Source organism: Cryptomeria japonica, chromosome 2 (assembly GCF_030272615.1).
Source record: "Cryptomeria japonica chromosome 2, Sugi_1.0, whole genome shotgun sequence".
In the NCBI taxonomy this organism is placed as follows: Eukaryota; Viridiplantae; Streptophyta; class Pinopsida; order Cupressales; family Cupressaceae; genus Cryptomeria; species Cryptomeria japonica.
This window is the reverse complement of record NC_081406.1, coordinates 444288679-444311113: the sequence shown is the minus strand read 5'-3', so window position 1 is coordinate 444311113 and position 22435 is coordinate 444288679. Positions and strand designations below refer to the sequence as shown.

The following is a 22435-nucleotide window of genomic DNA, read 5'->3' as shown; positions in this document are numbered from 1 at the left end:
ACTCTCGCCTAGTACGGTTCTATGGATTGCAATGCTAGAGGGGCTACAAGAGACCACACTTGTAGCTATCACATGGCAAACAAAGCTTCCATGTACCACAGTGGTCGGGAGCACCGTACCAAAAAAGACCACGAGTGCACCTACTAAGGATACCGAAGTAGATGCTTCATTGGACAGTTGGCTGGGTAAGTTTGCTATAGCACTAAGCGCACCTCTAACGCCATGGCCACGCATAGTAGAAGGCACTCACCTAGCATATGAGTTTCAGCGGGAGGAAGGGAAGAGCATATAGAGTGGAACCGCATACTGAGCAGGTAGTGGAGCATGGCAGGAAGGAAGAGGGGACTCATGAACCTTTAGTTGAGAAGGAGAAAGTGTTCATAGAAATTGAGGAGAGTACACATCTTGGGGAGACCATCTTGCAATCTAAGATGGTGATGGATGAATCCTGTAGGAACGAGGAGAGCCATATTCAGGTTTTAAAACTTGACCCATGGGATGCTCTCGGGTCCATACCAAGATTTCTGGCAGAGTTGGATGACATTACTTTAGTTACCCAAGGGGTAATAGAGCTAGCGAGGCAGGTGGATATTGGTGTTGTATCGAAGGCCGAGAAGCTTCTTGCAAATTTATAGGTGCCGAAAGGTTTCATATCATTTGTAGTACTTCTTTTTTTAATTTTTTTTCTTGAGGACAGTTCTTCTTTGTCTTCTCCTCTAGATGATTGCAAATTTTAATGTGAGGGCACATATGCCATCTCTTCCAGCATTTCTATTCATAGGGTGTCTGGGTAGAGGGCTACAACAAATGATGCTGCTACTCTTTCTCTATATAATTCTTTCATTCTTCTTTCCACGCTGCTGCTGCTTTTAGTACGCATCCTGTCAGAATGCACCTTTGACCCTTTCTAGTTCACAAGCACATCTTCCACATCTGGGATCGTTGTGAAAACACTTTGTCCTCCTATTGTATTTTTTTCTTGATGATAAGTGCGAACAAAAATGGTCTTCATTGCAATTTCTTTTCATCTTCAGCGGCACACAGTAATCTGTTCATCCTTTTTTCAATGACAAAACTGCTCATTCTTTCTACCGTTACAGAGCTGCAAAGAAATGGTTTTGGAACTTTCTCTTTCATTGTGCACTCATTTTTTTCTTCTCCTTGACAGAGATTATCATTTTTTATCATATTCTTGGACATTAGTAAATGGCAAATGCAATTGGCCATAGCTGGAGCTTCTGTAGTAGAGTGAGTCAGAATCGCCTGTAAGTCTGCTACTTTCTCCATGCGTTTGCATCTCCTATAAATATTTTGAATGACTTGAACCCTATGAAGTGATCTTGAATGTTGCCATTTTGTTTTTCTATTTTCCTTATCATTCAGGGTCCTGTCAAATTGGTCAAAGGGCTTTTTGTGCATTGCCTGAGAGTTTGTGCTTGTTTTCTATGTTACTTAAATTTCTGCTGGGTAATACCATTATGCTCTTATTTCTCCTTTTTGTACATAGTCTTTTCAAACTGGTTGAGGGCTCTTTGCATATATCCTGAAGAAGACTTCTCTAACAACCTGAAATTCTATGTTTTTAACTTGTTTGATTTTTCTTTGTGGAAAGCTGGCATATTTTTGTGCTTGTTTTCTGTGGAACTAAAATTTCAGTCCAGTAATACTATCATGTTCTCATACCTCCTTGTCATCCATACTCTTTGTCAAACCGGTTGAGGTCTTTTATACATTAGCTGAGGAAGAGTTTTAGTGGTGCAAACCCTATGTTTTTAACTTTTTTTTTTTTTCTTTTCTGAAAAGAATGCATTGTTTTGTACTCCTTGTTTACAGGACTGAAATTTATTCTAACATGTTGTTGACACCTAAAATTGTCCTATCTAAATAAATAAATATTTATTTAATTATTTTATCTTAAGTCTTCTATATATTAAATAAATTCTTATTTATTTAATTAACTGATTAATCCTCTTCTAAGCCTTTCCTCATTTAAATAATAAATACTTTTATTTATTTAAATTGTCCTTTTCCTAAATTAAATAAATATTTTATTTATTTAATTGATCCCACTTCCTCTATTAATTAAATAAATCTTTATTTATTTAATTAATTCATTAGCCTTTTCTACCCATGACACATGTCATTCATCTCTTAATTCTTCTCTTACCTACCCTCTTTATCATTTAATTATTTCCTTTACCTACCCTTTAATCCTAGCTGACCATTTATCTTTGCACCGCTTAATCTTATCCCTCCATTTCTTACAGTGTTCTCTATATAAGAGGATGCCCTCTTCCTTTTCAACCCTAATCAATGCATCTAATCAATCTTATGCAATCGAGACCTTGCGATAAAGTTATCAACCACAATCCGTTCTTTGTTGAGCTCTTGTGCACACAAAAAATCTGAGAGCAAATATGTCAAACAAGATCAATCGAGATGAGAGACAATGGAGATTAAAATCCTACTTGACATGTGAATGGTAATATTGATTTATTTTGTTGATTTACATAATCTTAGGTATCACTATTGGTATTGGTGAATGTTTCATTGTAGGACCTAGATTGTTTGTTGTTGGATCTTTATGGTTTTACAATAGTTTATCATCATTGTTAGACCGTAATTAGGAATAAAACTTTAAGTTGTTATGTCATTTTGTTATGTTGGAGTCGGCCGTGTGGATTCTTGTGTCAGTTACAACGATTGGTACCTCTACCAACCACCAGATGGTATATATTGCCATGTAGGGGAACCCTGACAATAATGTTGATGTACTGAACATTTCTGGAATGCAATAAAAGAACATCTTTCTGCAATTTGATTGTTACTTCCATGTTTTGTAGATAATTGAACTGTTATCATATGTTTTGTGCTTATTTATTGTTATTTCTGGAAACTTGAATAACTCATGGTAGAGATTAAATATTTTGGTGCCGTTGCCGATTCGAATTCCGGAGATCAATATGGCGGCATGCGGTAACCAATAATGGGCCGACCATTTCAACAACAATTAATAGTCACTGAAGGTGATACACATGAGGAGCCCACGCAGGCAGAAGCTAGGGAGAATCAACTGATGGGGGATTTGGTGGAACTGTGGGACGTTTCTGTCACCCAGTATGTGCAGAGGGAAGCTCGAGAGAGAGCGGTCTTTGAGGCCACGGTACGTGTGTAATGTCCCCACTTTGAAATAGAATTTAATAATAAATGATAATAATAAAATTAAAATATAAAATAATATAATTAAATATGATTAATTAAAAATTAATTAAGTTAATGAAAAGTCAAAAGACATGAAAGGAAAAGTTGCGACTCCCTCAACAATGAGATATAAAAGGGAGAAGAAAACCTCATTTGAGAGGGGGGGATAATTTGAAAATGAGAAGTTCAGATCTGATTTAAATAATAAGTGCAGATCTGATTATGAAAGGCTGTGTCTCTTTCAAAGGATAGAAATAATGAAGAGTTGCATTCTTTCAAAGGGTGCTAATGGTGAAAGGGTATGTCTCTTGCCAAAGGGCATACATGATGAAGAGGTGTGACCTCTCCCTTAAATTGAGAGATATAAAGGGAAGGAATCAAAAGCATCTAGTGACATCACCATTGATAAGATCAGAGCATAATTGTTTTCAAGTTACAGGCAGTAACATTTGTGTTCTTGGTGGTATGCATGGGGATGTGCTTGATATGTATGCTTAGTATATGAAGCCTGATAAAGTTGTTAAGCAAAATCTAGTAATAATATTGATATAAACTGCAATATGTATGATAGTCATACTTAATTTCATATATATTTATAATACATGAGAAGTTAGTGTACTTATAGTCTAAATCATTTTATTACTGTCAATATTTAAGAAGATGGGGATGAGATGTTCCAAAGAGGGGCAGTCTAAATCCAAGCAATAGGTTAAGTCCCAAGGTAGGGTGGGGATCAGCGACCCATAAGCCTTGAGGGTATAGACCCAAGATAGGTAAGGGCTTGGATCTGTAAGCTTTGAGGGAACCTATTGTAGTTGGTCTCTAAGTGCTTTGGTAACATACGTAAACCCTTCTCCCTTAAAACTGAAGTAGTAACAGGGTCTGATATCTATATTAATGATGATGTTAATCATTTAATGAGGAAAATAGATAAGCACTTGTTAATAACTAATTGAAGAATATCAATCAATTTTAATATGTTGAAATAGATCAGGTAGGGGACATTACAACCTGAGGAACTCACAGTAAATTTTTACGTGTTTGATCTTTTGGGGAGCCTTCCTAGACTACTGGCACAAAACCTCATTGAACGGCAAGAGAAGAGGGAAGAAACCAGTCGGGAACGTCGTCGACAGCAAATCCTGCAGCAGTATGAAGAAAGGAGCCGTAGGGAAGAAGAGAGGGATACGAGCAGATACCGTACCCCCCACAATTAATGCCCCTACGTCCCAACAAGGATTGACGATGTACTGGTATTAACAGAGAGGTAGGTGAGGGGTTCGTACGGAGATCCCTACGGATGAGAGAACAAAATGAATAGAGACGTCGGCTAGGGGAGATTACTGAAGGGCTGGAGAGTCCGGAAAAGCGAAGCAGGAGCCAGAGTGTGAGTCGGAGCCGTAGTCGGGAGAGACAGAAACTGTGTATGTGGAACGAGTTGGTAGGGGTTGCCAGGACCCTACCATTGCCGGATGTAGGGGAGGACAATCTTGTCGACTAGGCCGCTCACTCGACGTCGAGTGAAGAGTTCAGAACTTAGTTCGAGAGCAATCTGTCAGAGCACTCCAACTGTGACGAAGGGGTTGTACGGGACCTGCAGGGTGAGGTCGCCAAACTCCTTCAGAATAACTTGTACCGAATTGGAAATCTGTCTCTCGGGGAAGACTCAAAAATAGGAGGGTCTTACCCAGAAACCCCGGGAAGGAGGGAATATAGGAGTGAGGGTGACCAAGGCGTGAAGGACGCATAGAAGGCTCGTGGACGAAGCAATACGGTCCGGTCCAGTCGAACGCGTACGGTACCTCCCACGCATATAATACCTTCCAGGCGATACATAAAACCCTCCAGAAGAAGACAATGGCACACACCCCAGAGAAAGAAAAGCTTCCAAAATTCATTTGAGACGGGTTGGAGGACCCCGTACGACATTGCAAGATATGCATAACAATCTGGGAGGCAAACGACCAAGATGACCAGGATTACTGGTTGAAGGCATTTCCAGCCACCCTTCAAGGGATAGCAATTGACTGGTACACGGACCTTGATGTCCAGCATAAAACATCATGGAACAATTTGAAGGCGGCCTTCTAGGAGGAATTCAAACTCCTACGTGACGACAATGAAATTGTGGCGGAGATTTACAATACCAAACAAGGAAAAAGTGAAATTGTCCACACTCATAATCGAAGGTTGAGGGAACTACTGAACAAAATGGAGAACGAGCCGATAGATGGGCTGAAGAAAAGATGGTTTGTCGAAGGGTTGGTATCGTCCCTCATGAGGAAGATGAAGGTGGTCCCTCCGCCGTCATATGATGAAGCTTACAACCGAGCAATGGATATTGAAAGCGAGAGCAAAACATCCAAGGGGAAACAGAGGGCAATTGATGATAACAGTATAGACGGAAGTAGCGACGACGAGTCCAAAACCATGCAAGCTCTTTGGAAGGACATGTTGCAAATGATGAAGGAGTTGAAGGCTGATAAAGAAAGTGGCAGAGGCAGTAAAGAACTTTGGTGCACCGACTGTAAGGCAGAAGGGCATAGGAAGGGGACATGTTCGAAGAAAGCTTTTTGTGACATCTGTCAGGTACTGGGTCATTCCACCAAGGAATGCTGGTACAATTTAAAAACGCGGAGCACACAAGTGCTCTACACTCAAGGCGAGCAAGCCACTCCACCAGTCACACCACCTAAACAATCAACAAACTCGGAGGCTTCACCAAGAGGATACTGTAATAATCGACGCGCGAACAACCGTTCCAATAATTACACGCCAAGGAGTAAAATTCAGTACGATGTAAAAGGGCGGCCCATGATCTAGTGTCGGAAATGCAATGAGTGGGGCCACTTTGCTCGAGAATGTCAGAACGGGAATGATGGTGGAGGTTTCCGTGCAAATGGTGTGGTCCTGGAAACCATGAGGACACTGACTGCCCAAAACAGAAGGGAGTAAACATGTTGGACGTAAAGGAGCCAGACAAGGAGCAACTGGCAATCACAAGATTGCAAAGTAAGAAGGCGGTATAGCCCGATCCTTGTACAGAGAAGGAGAGACTCCACGAAGCAAAGGCTGATGTGGAACAGGCGATGGTAGAAGTGCATAGGGCCTCACACAATACTGCCAGTACCCCACTCCGGTCAATGTCCGAGAAAACTATCATTAAACAGATATTGCAAACCATCGTACTCGTACGCATGTCTGACCTTTTGCAAACAATGCCACAATTGAAGATGGCTCTTACAAACATAGTCGGTGAAAACATTGCCAACCAAGAACACCGCCAGACGATAGCAAAACCATCTGGCACAGATCCCATGGCGGCAACAGAATTATCTGGTATGTCTGCTACAGACCCCATGTTGCTCACCGTAAGCTCTGGTCGGAAGCCGGTCGGGTTGAGATGGAGATAATGGGACATAAATTGACGAACACCATTGTTGATGGTGGCTTCGGAGTGAATGTGTTACCGGATGAGACATGGAGGGCTCTGGGCAAGCCGACTCTCTAGCCACCAACATTCCACCTCGTCGGTGCCGACCAACATGGAATCAAGCCCTTGGGGACACTCATGGCACAACAAGTTGTTGTCGGTACGCAACACGTTTTCCTCGACTTCATGGTCATACTGCTGGAGAAGAAGGCCTATGAAGCTCTTCTGGGAAGGGGTTGGCTGATTATGGCAAAGGCGAACCACAACTGGAAGAAAAACACACTCTCCATCGAGAGTGAAGGCCGGAAGTACGTGATCGACTTGAGGAATCAAGCCGTAAGTGAGGAATTGGCATCGTCAGATTCAGACTCAGATGATGCGCACAATTGGGAATGGGGCTCACAAAACGACCGGGAAAGGATGGAACCTGATGACGAGGGGGTTTTGGAACTGGAGGGATGCTTAGAGGATGAAACAAGTTCCCTCGTCGGGCTCTTCCATTGCTAGATGGAAGACTATGAAGTATTTCACCCCGATTGCCACATGTTGCAAATCTGCGAGATCGGGGAATCAAGTGCAAATACGGAAGATGCAACTTTTCCCCCAGAATATGGGGAGTACCGTGAGGGGGTAGCACGGGTGGATGATACACCCGCACACCGGTTCGAACGGGACAAAGTCATCAAGTAGGAGGAGTCCAACATGAAGAAAGTGAATTTGGGGAATGATTCCGATCCAAAGGTAATTGTGGTCGGGGACGATTGGAACCCCATGCTGAAAGCGGCGACATTTAAAATTTTCTTGGAGTACAAGGATGTGTTCGTCGGGACGTACAAGGACCTGAAAGGGATACCCCCGAAACTGTGCGTACATAGAATACCTCTCGTACTGGGTGCCCAACCCATACGAAAGGGGCCATACAAAATGAACAAGAACTATGCAGCAAAGGTGAATGAAGAAATTGAAAAGATGTTGGACGGTGGAATCATCTTTAAGGTAGAAACCAACGAATGGGTATCGCCAATTGTCATCTCCCTAAAGGAGGCAAATCAAATCAGGATATGTGTGGACCTCCGATGCTTGAATGTCGTGACTATCAAGAATCCCTTCCCAATTCCGTTCACTGACAACATTTTGGAGGAGGTAGCAGGCCACGAGATTAACTCATTCCTGGACGGATTTTCTGGATACAACTAAATTAGCATTGCCGAAGAACATAAACTAAAAACAACATTTATAGTGGAGGACGATGTATATCATCGCAATCACATGCTGTTTGGACTGTGTAGTGCTCCGGCCACCTTCGAGTGGATTATACTACACATCTTTGATGGGATGTCGGTTGGAAGCTTCAAGGCATTTTTGGATGATTGGTCGATTTACAGCAAACAGGAAACTCATTTGAACACTCGGGGAGTGCATGGAGAGGTGTAGGCAGGCTCGACTAGCCCTGAATCCCAAGAAGTGCCGATTCATGGTACCGCAAGGTAAGATGTTGGGGCACATTGTGTGCAAGGAAGGGCTGAAGACGAACCCTGACAAGGTAGGGGTAATTGTAAATATGGAGAGTTCGACGGATGTCATGGGGGTAAAATCCTTCCTGGGACATGTTGGCTGTTACAGGAGATTTATCAAAAGTTTTGCACAGGTGTCATGCCCTCTGGATAAGTTGACGAGAAAAGGTGAAACATTCACATGGGGAGCAGAACAGGAGGAAGCATTCAAGGAATTGAAATCCCGATTGGTGAGTGCACCAATCTTGGCATACCCAGATTGAGACAAGGAGTTCCATGTCCACGTGGACGCCTCCAACTTCGCCATCGGTGCCACTCTTAGGTATATAGGGGCTGGACCACCCTTTTTTTTTCGCTACCCGTCTGCTCTCCAAGGCTGAACGAAACTATAGTATGACAGAGAGGGAGGCACTTGGGATGGTGTACTCAGTGCAGAAGTTCCACCACTACCTCTTGGCAACACCATTCACCTACATAGACCATCAAGCCTTGATGTACCTGGTGAATAAACCGATAATCCAAGGACGGGTAAGTCAATGGTTGCTACTGCTCCAAGAATTCACCTTTACAATCATCGTACGCCCTGGGAAGAGTCATGTCATAGTGGACCAACTATCAAGAATCAAATCTGGAGAGCGTGGGGAAGGAGTGAATGAGGATTTTCTTGATGCTCACTTGTTCCAAATAGCCGTACTACCTCCTTGGTACGAGAGCATTGGCGAGTACCTATCTACCTCTACGTTTCCACGAGACATGCCACCAGGGTAACGACATAAGCGGGCATTGAAAAGTAAAACCTTTCAGCTGATCAATGGCCTACTGTACAAGATGGGACTAGATCAAATCCTGCGAAGATGCGTGATGCAGGAAGAAATTCCAATTGTATTGAAGGAAGCTCATGACGGATTGGCCGGGGGCCACATGGGGCCTGATGCTACTACACATTAGGTTTTGTTGGCAGGACTATGGTGGCCGACCTTGCACACTGATGCACGTGAATGGGTGGTTGGATGTGACACATGCCAGTGTACGGGGGAGCCTTTTAAACGAGACTTAATGCCCTTGTTCCCCTCCCAGCCGCAGGAACTTTTTGAAAGATGGGGATTGGATTTCGTAGGACCTCTCAAGGTGAGCAATATGCATAGATGCCGGTACATTGTGGTAGCCACGAAGTACCTAATAAAGTGGACCGAGGCTCAAGCTCTCCCGGACAACACTGCCATAAGTATGGCGAGGTTCCTGTACGAATAGATTGTGACTAGGTTCGGGATCCCAATTCAGATCACAAGTGATAGAGGGGTTCACTTTGTTAACCAGGTCACTCGGACAATGATGACTAAGTTTAAAATTTTTCACAATATTTCAAGCCTTTACTACCCTCGAGCGAATGGCCAGGTGGAAGCTACAAGTAAAGTGCTGGTGTCTATCATTTATAAATCTTGTGGAGTGGAACGGGAGGAACATCTGCCGGCGGTACTATGGGTGTACCGTACCACGTACAAGGTGACCACAGGCCATACAGCGTTCCAGCTCATGTACGACCAAGAGGCGGTGGTACCGGTGGAGTACATCATACCAAGCCTACGGATTACTGTTGATAACCGGTTGGGAGATGAGGAGAGTTTGCAGGCTCGACTTATGAACCTCACCAAGCTAGACGAATGCGGGATGATGGCACAACGGGTGACAAAAGTACTGGCATGACAAGCATCTCCGACGGACAAACTTTTGTCCCGGACAGTTGGTCCTCAAGTATAACGACCGTAACGAACTTCGTCCTGGGAAGTTCAAAGTTCGTTGGTTGGGGCCCTATAAGATCAGGGAAGTGGGGAAGAATGGAGCAGTGAAATTGTCTACCCTGGATGATAATCCAATTCACGACCCTGTCAAGGCTCGAAATTGAAATTGTATCAAGAACGTGATAAACCGGTCCTATCAATCGATATGTTGGGGTACGCCACAAAAAGAGACTGGACCATTGGAAGAAGTAAAGAAGTAGAGGAAGACCCTGTGGTTGCTGTAGAACCTTACATACATGATGAAGATTGGGCTAAGCCACTTACGTTCATGGAAGAGCGACTTGTACCAAAGCAAGTTGAAGGCATCGTGGTGCCCAAAATTCACAAGCACCTGACAAACGCCTATTTTGGTGATCCGGCAACATGGATAAGGGTCACAGGACACTAGAGAAAGAGGGCCCCATATGAAGGACTCCACGAAGGCTATATTGCCTACGACATTGACGAAGAAGCGGAGGCCAAACGGAAGGCAGAAGTAGCCGAAAAGGAAGAGGAGCCAGTCGACTTGGAGGAAGTAGATTTGGAGGAGTACGATGCAACCTTGGGACCGTGCATGAAAATGGTACTAAAAGACGAAGATCTGTTTGTGATAGCGCTACAACCTAGCGAGCTGGAAGCCGGCCCCAATGCACTCTACCGGGTGATCCCCAACCCCATGGGCCCACCGTAGGCGGATGGTGAAAAAGTAGCATGGTAGCAATAGTATGGAGGTCGGTACATAGATGGAAGATATAAAGGGGTGGGACCGACACCATTGGTAGATAAAATATGGGACCTGGAATATGTGGGCACGTGTTGTCCCGAGAAATGTTACATGAGACTACTGCATGTGTGTGCATGGCTCGACGAAGTAGAGATTAAAGTCCGATCTCAGGAGGATTCGATCGGGGTAAAGAGAAAAATGGAGGATTTTGATGATGAAACTGATATTAAAGGATCCAGCAAAAAGACGAAGAAAGGAGAAGTAGACAATTGGGTAAAACCAAGTAGAAGAAGCAAACATCCGGCAAGAAAAGCCAAATTACGCAAGCTAAGGAAGACAGTAAAGGCACCGGGAAAAGAGGTGGGACTCTCAAAGTTACAGAGAAGCAAAAAAGGAAGCAGTCGGGGGATCCAGTACCATGGCCACTTAAAGGTATGAGGATTGAAATTTAAATATATTTGCCAAGATAAAAAATTAAAAAGATATTTTAAAAGGAGATAACTAAAAATAGAAACAGTAAGGCATGACTTGAAAATTAAAGAGAAGGGGTTAGGAAAAATTCAAAAATTGAAACAAAGGACAATTATTATAAAGTTACAAAAAGAAAAGGTGTATGAAATGGAAAAAAGATTATTTTATAAAAAATTGACAAAGTATGCCCTAACCCTATAAATAAAAAAGTTGTATAAGAATCTGTACCTAGCCATTCCAAGCACATTGCGCAGGAAAGAAGCATGAGGAATTGGGAAGCGAGATGGTTTTGTACTACGCAACATTGGCTAGGCAGTTTTGTACAGAACCGTAAGATTGGACTAGAAAGGAGAGCCATTAACGAAAGGAGGGAAGCTGACCGCACCACCAGTACGAACAACAGACGAAGCTTGGCTGGTACAACCCGTACACCCTTACCCATACGAAGTTGTACGATCATCAAAGCAAATGGAAGGAAAATCGCCACCGTAAGGATCCGTACGTATTGTATAGGGCAACATTTTTTTTTTCGGCGTTGTACAAGGATTCAATTTGTTTTCGTACAGACTCAATTTGTTTTCGTTCGGACTCAAAATGTACACGGCCGTACCGCACAAGGAGAGTGTGCAGCCTGCAGATCGTACGGTCTATATGGCAGATAAGACTTGTAACTCGCGCCGCCTAGCCATCCAAGCAAAAATTCTGAACATTTGTATGACGCTTGAGAATATTCGTAGAGAACTGGGTGATTCGTACAACATCCGTAGGGAAGAGGCGAAGGGACTCAGTGCAGAAATAATTTCGTACCGCCACAGCCAATTGAGGAGTCGTCCGTACAACAAGTAGGGAGGGATTTCGTAGGATTGGTGCACACAAATTCCGTATGATTGGTACGGTTGGAGAAAACAGGAAGAATTCTCGTATGCCAAAGGCAGTTGGCAAAATTCAGTCGGTTGCAGAAACAGTTGGACTTATGGCTTTGATAGCAACAGGGTAGATTCAACGAGAGAATTGAATAGGGAATTGCAACTTATACAAATTGACCTAGGTATGCTGTGGATGAGCTTTGGAAACCCCAGCGACAAAGGCACGGTCATTTTCGTAGGGAACATGGCCACACCAGGAAGCAGCAAAGGGAAGAAGGTGCAGGCACGTGTGCAGAGAGATGAGCCCGTGACGGTGCAGTCTGACATGGGAGGGGTTGAATGGCAGCGACTGCAGGACATGGTGGGAGGAGACGGACGACACCAATATTATTAAAATGAATCTAAAGAGGGCAGGGGTTGACCACATTCTGACCATGCCAATCTTCAACATTAAGGAATTTGAGCATGTATAGAAGGGAATGGTGGCTGGATATGATCAACATACACACAGGTCTATGGTACAGTATGGGGGATGTCATATCACCATTTCGATTCTGCCCCTGAATCTACCAGAATTTTTGGGATTCCCAACCAGGGCAACTCTGTCATTAAAAGGAAGATGATATTGGAACAAAAGCAGCAATTGGTTCGACTGGTTTGCCAAGGGGACCTGATACAAGGCGAACGGGACAATATATGGAAATCTAGCAGTAGCCACGGTGTGAAGCGGACATTTTTGGTGAATGTGGAGTGGTGATGTATCATGGACATCATCAAAAGAAGACTGATAGGAGCCAGTCGGGGGTCAGAAATCGCCGTGTGGATGTTGTATTTGATGAACGGGTTGCGGAATGGAATGGTCTTCAATTGGGTGTCACTCCTTTTTGAGCGCATCCGCGAATGCCTAGGGTTGCAACACAAGGTTTTTTATATGTCGCATCATGCCATTGCCATGTTTCTAGATGCTGTTCGTACAAGAGTGCCACCTGAGAAGAGGGGTGACTTGCAATCGTTAGCCAGACTAGAGCCTGTAATGTCCCCTCTTCTCTAGTGCCATTCAGAGCTCAGATTCACCTGTCACCCATCTCCATAGGTGAAGTTGATGTTTGGAGATGAATTCGCTAGCCAAAGGGGACTTAGATTAGTCATTTCTTTTGACTTTGGTGGGTGTAATAAAGTAACTTTATGATATAAAAGTTACATAAGTCATTTTTCTTAAAATAGAAAATCTAATAAAGTAACTTGTAAGTTACTAATAAAACTTAATAAATGACTTTATTTTAAAAGTCCTTGCACACCTTCCTAGGCGAACTCCAATAACTTTAAAGGTGGTTGTTTATTCATGTTGGAGAACCCCTCTCATGTGGGTGCCACTTTTTAGAGAATAAAAGATTCCAAAGAATCTTTCTTTGATGCCTCTAGGGTTCCTTTTGGTTAAAGAGGCTTGTATGATTCATTTGGAGCATTCATGATTTGTTAATTTTTACAACCTTTGCACATTGGAGATCTGCAGCAGCACGTATCCAGCTATGGCAGCCCAGGGAGGACGAAAACCCTCTACTATTTGATGGTGTGGACGGAATCATACACCCTCAGCAGTACTACAGCAGTAATATCTTCTCAGAAATTGACCATTAAAGATTACAGCCAGCAAAGAACACACCTACATCAGCATCAATTGGTCTTAATCTGCAGATCTGAGCAAGTTGTGTATGATTTCCAGCAAGAAATAAGCCACAAATGCCAGCCGTACAACTCCCTTAGCCAGTTGTACCATTCTCTTGCCTGGGGATCCATTAATAAATAAACTAAAGGGTTTTGGCACCACTATTGGTGTGTGAATTCATTGTTGTGGTAATAATAAGTGATCACAGTCGGTTTGGTGTGAAGAAAATATCAGATTTGGGCAGCAGCAGCAATTCTTTGAGGAAAAGAGACATAATTTGGGAATCTTGCCTGGCAAGAATTTGGAATTCCAATTGGATCTGAATAGTTCTTCAATATTAGTTTTTGGTAATTATCCTAGAGTTAAATAAAGTCACTTGCAGCCATTGGTAGCAGCTGGAGGTGCTTGGTTCAATCACTGCTTCATTCCAGGCTCAAATTCCACCCTCAAACCCCAACATTGGACTCCTGGTAAGCCTTGAACGACTTAATTCTATCAAGAATCCTTTTTACTGTTTATTGGTACTTGCTGCAATTAATAATCACAATTTTGGAAACTATTATCAGTTCTATATTTATTGTATTGCATTTATTATTTTCCATGTACTGTCAAAAATCCAAAAAACTACAAAAAAATTGAAAATACAATAAACTTCCAAAAAGCTCTTTCGCTGGTCAAAGAATTTGAATTTGTAAACAATCAACATTTTGGTTAAGAAATCTAGTCAGGGATCTTTTAGAGCCATACAAACGCCCCATCTTTTACTAGACGCATTTGGACATCATGACAACCAACGGGGAACCACAGAGGAAGAGGCGACGACAAGATGTGGGGCAATCCCCCAGTGCAGGCATCGGGGATAGTGAGGAAGATGTCATGGAGGCATCCTCGTCAGATGATGAGAGTGAAGATGTTGACACTTTTCGCTTGGCTCTAACCCTAGGCCGACTGCCAGTCGAGGTTGGAACAGGGGGTTGGTGATAATCCAGTGGCCGAGGAGGTGACAGTAGGGGTAGGAGACAGTAGCATGGTCGTGGAAGTGATGGTGGCTGAGAACCCCCTTGACAGACCATATGTGGTTGAGCAGACGAAGGATGTACCAACCCAGGTGATTGATGTAGTGGACGTGGAGGCATCACCACAACTGCCGCCTAGGGTGACCTTTGGACAAGAGGAGGCCGTCCCACAGTTGAGTCCCACCCGTGCTGATGACCACCAGGAGCAGACAATCGACTCTTGGCTACTGGAGACCCTCGAGGTACGGGTGGAGAAATTGCCAGAACTGCCGCCGTCACCTGGCGGGGATGGAGGACTTGATACCAACAATCTGTAGATTGGCGGTTTGGAATCTGACGGAGGGAGGGATCTCTAGACTCATAGGACTAGTGGAGAGCTTACATTGCACAGGGAAGTTTAGGAAGGGAGGGGGGAATCTTCCTCTCCTCACACAGAAGAACTGGAACTTCGGCTGGAGAAGCCCGACCCTACAGACCCATTTGGCACTTTGCAGTGATGTGCGTTCCAGTTGGAGGGAATGGCAAAATTCCTGAGTGAGGTCGGCCACGTTGTGAAGGGTGTGGAAGTTGGACAGGATCAGAGGATAGCCCAAGTGGTTGAGCGCCTTTTGTCCTTTGTCAAGGAGGACTATGAGGGGGAATTCTTCCGATGCTTCACAGCCAAAGGATAGCCGAAGTCAGAGACCCCAGAGATGATGGATGCCTGGATGAGGAACATGATTGTGACATAAGAGACTGGGATTTATGGTTCCATGCGTGGAATGGAGATGGCCTTCCGGGACCTAGTCTTGAAGTATCGGTGGACGACAATGGTGAGGATGGAAGCCATGAAGGCCCAGCGGGATCAGGCAGTGCAGGAAGCAGAGGGTGTCAAGAAAACATTAGCCCACCACATTCAGCAGAGTCACTCACAGTTGGCTCAGTAGCACTCTCGGATTACCACGTTGGAGGAGATAGTCGCCAAGCATGTGCAGGAGTTGGAAGTGAGTGGCAAGGCCAGGGATGAGCTGATGGCTAAGGTGGCAGGCTTCGAGGCTAGACTGACCGAGAAGGAGCAGCAGTTGGAGGAACAGGGACAGGAGCTTCAGAGAGCCCGCAACAAAATTGTTGAGGTTGCTGATATGGTTAAGTTGGCACGAGAGCGGGAACTGGCAGTCACACAGCGACTCCAGCGAGCGGGCACATCCTAGTCATCTGTACTTGCAGGGGTGCCCTCTCATCCCTCTCCACACCAGTTTCAGTTGCTTCCATCAACTTCCATTTGTTTGTCGTCTGGAAGACGACTTCTTTTTGGGGGAAGCTGATGTTAGGCCGTAATTAGGAATAAAACTTTTAAGTTATTGTTATGTCATTTTGTTATGTTGGAGTCATCCATGTGGGTTCCCATGTCAGTTACGACGGTTGGTACCTAGGCCAACTGCCAGATAGTATATATTGCTATGTAGGGGAACCCTGGCAATAATGTTGATTTATGGAACATTTCTGGAATGCAATAAAAGAACATCTTTCTGCAATCTGATTGTTACTTCCATGTTTTGTAGATAATTGAACTGTTATCATATGTTCTGTGCTTATTTTTTGTTATTTCTGGAAACTTAAATAACTCATGGTAAGGAGTAAACAATCATATTTTCACCGCATACACATGTCACTTCATTATTATACAAAATTTCTGTTGTATTATGTTGAATTATTGTATAGTATACTTGTGTATCTGTTAGTCTTTTGCTTTTTTGAACTGTCCATTTTCTGGTTACACATGAATAATCCATTTTCGGTAAATTTCTAAGAATAATTTTTACCATTTCCAAAATCTTTATCGGTGGAAGTGTAAATGAGGGTTGTATAAATGTTGTGCTTTTTTATCATTAATATTTATTTTCTGTAAATTCCTAAGAATATTTTTTACCATTTCCAAAATCTTTAGAGATAGTAGCGTAAATGAGGGATGTTCAAATGGTGTGCTTTTCTTCATTGAAATCAATTGGCTGGTGTGAAGGTACTAATTAGAAAGAAAAATTCCACTGTGCAGGGGGGTGGTGGAGTGGGATTGCTTTGATGGCTTACAATGAGTGTGCACGTTATTCTGCATCCCAGTTTTGCTTTTGCAAAAATATTGTTCATGAAAAGTCTTCTGGGCGATTTTACTTATGACTGATGTATTTTTTCTATTTGCAGTAAGTTCATTAGACAAGTAGAAGAAAAAATCAGCAAGGACACTGATATTGTAGTATCATGTCAAAGTGGGATCAGGTAAGATTACCTTCCTCAACATCCATGTTTAGATCTACTAATCATTAACATTTGCATATTTGGCTTTGTAATAGATTATAATCATTGTTGAGTTGATAACAGTGATACATAAATTTCTATTATCACTACGAAGAAGGTAATATGCCATATCACACTGATTCCTTATCTTGTTAAAAGAGATATCTTAGAAGCCAAAAACTACCTTTTTTTTTTTCGATAAAACATGTGAGGCATATATATATGATATATTTATAATAAGGTAGATACAAATGAAGGTTTGCGATATATTTTTGATCCATTCAGGAGCAGTGCACAACTGAAAATAGATAACAAAAAACCAGATCTTTTTATGGAAACATTACAAAAAGCTCCATAAGAAAGCCAGTTGGAGTAATCCCTCTGGACAGACCAAAAATACAAATCTGAGTATCACTTCATGAATCTGTTTTAACACATTCTATAAATCTGCTCAAATACTCTTCACAAATCTGATCTCAAAGAATTGAATGCTTTCCTTAATATTTCTGCTTTAAGGTCTGCACTAATTTCATTTACAAATCTGCTTCCAAAATATGCATCATGTATTTCTTTCTTCACAATATTATTGCTCTCTTCATATTTACTCTTCATATTCTCTTCTCTAGATCTGCTTTATGTCTCTGCTTATAAGACTACCCTTAGTTCATAGATATTCTATTCTTTGCCACAGAAACATCTTCTCCACACTTATTTTCTCTCTTTTTATATCCTTTTGCCTCTGTGTCGAGAGTCATCACTTTGAACAGATCTTAATTGCTGCTCTTAAAGCATGATGACTGCCTTTAAACATAAGCATAACACAATGATTTCTGCCTATAGCGAATCGCTACCTTTGTTTTGATCGTTGCTTTAAATCATATGCTTAAATCACTTAATGAATCTGATCTAATACTCACTATAAATCTGCTGCAATATTCTTCACAAATCTGATCTCAAATAATTGCATGCTTTCCTTTATATTTCTTCTTCGAGGTTTGCCAATCTCAAATAATTTTATGCTTTCCTTTATACTGTTTTCATGGGACGGCACAAGCTTATACTGGAAACCCTTTCTTTCGAAAATTTTAGTGCTTTTCCGTCTATTCATCATGGCAAATCGACCACATTTGTGAAACTGAACTTCTGGGGAGGAACAGAATTAGAAGATAATACTTAAGCCTGCACGAGATGAAATAAATGTTAGTATTTGCAACCAAGGATTGAAGTGTTTGTGCACCCATAGTAGCAATTTCTGTTCAAATTTTTTAGTATATCTCCTTCTCTATGCTTTTCTTCTTTTGTTAGAATCGCAGAACCTACTGGATCTTGTAGAACTTCAGAGTGGGTAAAGAATTTTGATTGTTCTTACAATTCACATCCTAAATTAACTAGCCAATCTGCTAGCTGATTGCCCTCTCTATAACAATGCATCAATTTAAAAACTCTACACCTGTCCAAAAGTTGCCATACTTGTCTGAGAATATAATCCAACTTCCAGTTCTGTTTTCTCCTTGATTTACATGCATTGATAATCACTTGGGAGTCTCCCTCAATTTGTATGGGTAGAGACTTTATGGATAGTACCATAGTTGAACTACTCGCCATTAGCGAAAACTCACCAAGGCCTGAAAAAAAAACTCATGAAAAACTCGGCCAGTACTTAGCAAAAAACTCGGCAACTTAAAAACATGCTTAAATTTAATTAGAAATGGATTTTTTTAGCAAAATTCAATGAGAAGATGCATCCAATGAGTCGATAAATGAGAACACAAAAGAAACAAGCTGAGTCTAGATATATTTAAATGCAAAGTGGGTACAAAATTGCATCGTCATGAGGAATGCTGATCGTTGGAAGCAAAAATAGTAAATAGTTTTTGTAAAACTAAAAGTAAATACATCATTACAATTACATCTTCCTCTTCCCAGCTCAAGTAAAAACTAGGGGAGAGGTAGAACTAGAGGGTCTAGTCCTAGAAGTCTATTGTGGGTGTGAGTGTGTCTCCTCGCTCAGTATGTCTGGCTCAGGCTATGGTTCCTCTCCATCCTAAATGAAGCTATGTCTCTACCTGCTCCTGGCACTGACAATGACTCCTCATCCTCCTCATACTCCTCAATGTCATCCAGTGCGAAACCAAATCCACCCCCCTCCTCCTGCAAAGCCTACCTCTCCAAATCAGTGATGTCATCCTCTGTAAACAATGGAGGTTGCTCCCGTGATGTCCAATCACTGTAAGGATCTATATCATCCAAGTCAATTGGACCAGCTGGTGCTTCCTCTACCTTATGCGCAATCGAAGATTATATTGCACAAAGACAAGGTCATTGAGGCGTTTCTGTGCTAACTTGCTCCTCTTCTTCGTATGGATGGCTTCAAACAAGCTCCAATTGCGCTCACAACTAGATAAACTACAAGGCTGAAATAAGATTCTAAGGGCAATTTTTTTGAGATTTGGGGTATTTCCACCCCAACTTTGTCACCAAGCATCTGCAAAATAAAAAAATATTGAAAAGTTAGAAAGCAAAGAGAAAAGCCAAAACATAATTTATCAATTTATCAATCACTTTAGACCCCAAGTTCCAAATGGCAAATGCTATACCTGGGGATTGAGTGGTTCTTCCTCTCCTGGCCAGCATTGAAGAGAATAGCTTACCCCTTGCTTCCTCATAATTTTGGAGTTCGGCCACAACGAGGCCTCTCACCTCAACCTTAGGTATCATCCTTTGAATGCATGTAGTGAGGCCCTCCATGACCTCTCCATTAGGATCTGAGTAAGAACCCCCGAACTTAAAACGAGGGTTGAGGAAGTACCCAGTTGCATGAATGGGTTGGTGGAGTTGATTGTTCCACCTCTTATCAATAAATTTCCAAATGGGAGCAAATTTGAGTCTATCCCCCTTGTAGTAATTTTTGATAGACTCCTTGGCCCTATCCATGACCTCATAAATATACCCCATTGGGGTTTTATCCCCATCTACCAAGCGGAGAACTCTTACCAAGGGCTCTGACACCTACAATTGATAAATAAAAATTACAAAAAGATTAATTAATGAAGTTACAAATTAATAATGAGAGACTTGAATCAAGAATAATTAACAATTCAGGTTTTGAAGCTACCTTCACAATCTCTGCAGCCTTTTGTGCAAAATGGTTGTTGAAGACTATGTATGCGACACCCTCTCCTTGAATTGCTAGAAGTAACTTCTCAATGCACTCACTTCTCTTTCCACTTTCTTATTCTTTTCTACTTCTAGCCTCAACATGTCGTGGACTGTTTTTAGTGTGTCATTCATATCTTCCAATGCTTGCTTAGTGGTGGGAGGACCTAAATCAATAGTCTCCAAGTCATATTCTTCTGTTGTAGTCTCGCTTTCAAGCTTATCTATTCTTGGAGTGGCAATCCGTATTATTTGACATCCCGCACCATCTTTTGTCATTTGACATCTTCGTTGCTTTCTTCTTCTCAGCAGGCTCTTGAGTTTTGTTTAGGAAGCTGTCCAAATCAATAGGATCTTCGTTTGCTTCTATCACTTCTTTTGTTAATCTCTCCCCAAGCCATGCTGGGATAGCAGATTTCTCTTCTCCTATTGGCATTTCATATAGTTGCTGATCCTCTCGGGGTGGAGATGTTACTTATTCATTTTTGTTCTCAATGTCTACATATACACCTTTGCCTGTTTTGTCATCGATTTGCTCAAGTGGAATTGAATTGTCTTGACCCAATGGTTGCTTACCCTTGTCTATTTTTTCACACTTGCTGTTTTGAACTATAGATTCCATGGACTCATTCACTCCATTATCAATGCTCTCCCTAGGTGGCTTCTTTTCCTAGTCAACTACTTGATTCATTTCTACTTCATGCACGAAAGAGGTACTAGTGGAAGGGTGGCCTGAACTTGATTTATGCTTTTTTGTTTGGAGGCTCTTCCTTGTGACTTTCTTTGCTCTTCAATCCCTTGGAGTGAGCTGACTAGGTGGCACTTCCACTTATGCTTTCACTTTCCATACCATCATTGGAAGACTTTATCTCTCCAATCAATTCGAATGTCAACTGGGTATCCTGATTGTTTAATTTCTAGATTTGGATGTCTACCCATCGTTTTGTATATGCAAAAATTGGCTTCTTCAAATCTTTCATGTTGGTAATCTCCACATCAATCCAATTGGCCTTCACCTCTTTGTCTTTGTCTTGTTCATTTATTGTTTGGAGGCGTCTTCCACTATCTTGTGCTTGATCCGGAATGTCAAAGACCTTGCACGCCCTGATGATGTCGATTGATAGCCTTGAGCACATTTTTCTCCTTGTCTAAATTATCTTGAGCATTCATGAAATGATCTTCGAATTGCAGCTTATGTTTGTGCCTTCTTTCGCTAGATCTTTTGATGCTAACAATTCTTCTTCCACCTTCTCTGCTGCATGCAAGGATGGACACACTTCCAACTACTGTCCAACTAAAATGGGAAATGGGATTCTTGACTTGTGTCTATTTTTCTATACTTTGTTGTATGTCATCAACTTCCTCACCAACTCAAGCAACACCATCTCGTCAGTAGGATATCTTGATACCATGGAGGGTAGACAAGAGCATCCTCGAATTCTTATGTATGTGAACTTGGGAAACTGGATAAACCAAGCATCGAACTTCTTTATCAACTCTTTTGCTTGTGGAGATAACCTTTGATGAATGCCACCTTGCAAGGTTCTTGTTATGTGCATTGTGAAGGTATCGTTCACCCTCTTGTAATGTGCTCTACCAGGATAATGTAGCTGTGTATGTATCACATGTTCTCAATTCTTTAGCTCGCATACCAACTGGACCTCTATAAATTAATCCTGTGTATTCATGAGCTTTGGCAAGAGAATATATTATGTATGAATTCATTAGAATGTTTTGGTCCGTGCAAGTCTCTTGAGTTGTATATCAATGTTACTGCTTATAATTCTTGCCTCGTTGATCCTCTCCTTTCCAATTGACATGATCTCCATGAAGTAGAACATCCAATTCTCGAACTGGGATGCTTGAGGGGTTCCCATGATTCGGTTGAGCAAAGTGATTAAATCACTAAATTCCTCCTTTAAATCAATCCTGTGAAGCTTGGTGGGTAACTTGGATATGTCAGACCGACTCTTCAATAACCAATACTTATTAATTATGCCAAGGCATTTTTCAAGATCATGGTTTAGTCCTAAGGGTATAGTGGTGGATAATCAATAACCCAGCAGTACCTGCATATACTAAGCATTCATAGAACAGAATAATTGTACATCATAACACGAATGACAGATGATAATAATCAGACCAGAAAGTTATATCTTTATTCCAATGTCTCCAATGGTTCATACATCCTCCCCTGCCGAGGTTCGAACCAAACACTATATAGACCCAACGGTTGGCCAAGTTGCCAACCGTCACCAACTCCCCACTACCCGACGGGAACCTCTCGGCAATAGAAAAACATAAACACACATAACACACTTATAATTATTATTCGTACT

At 42.1% G+C, this 22435-nt stretch overlaps 1 protein-coding gene across 2 annotated transcripts in view; it reads left to right on the top strand.

The window, feature by feature from the left end:
* The window catches only part of LOC131031597 (rhodanese-like domain-containing protein 11, chloroplastic), a 205943-nt gene that overhangs the window by 110033 nt on the left and 73475 nt on the right, over nucleotides 1–22435 (top strand). For both annotated transcript variants that reach the window (XM_057962750.2, XM_057962749.2), the window contains exons 5-6: nucleotides 16702–16741; nucleotides 16848–16922. In XM_057962750.2, the coding sequence (XP_057818733.1) occupies nucleotides 16702–16741; nucleotides 16848–16922 (115 nt within the window). The remainder of the gene's footprint in view (nucleotides 1–16701; nucleotides 16742–16847; nucleotides 16923–22435) is intronic.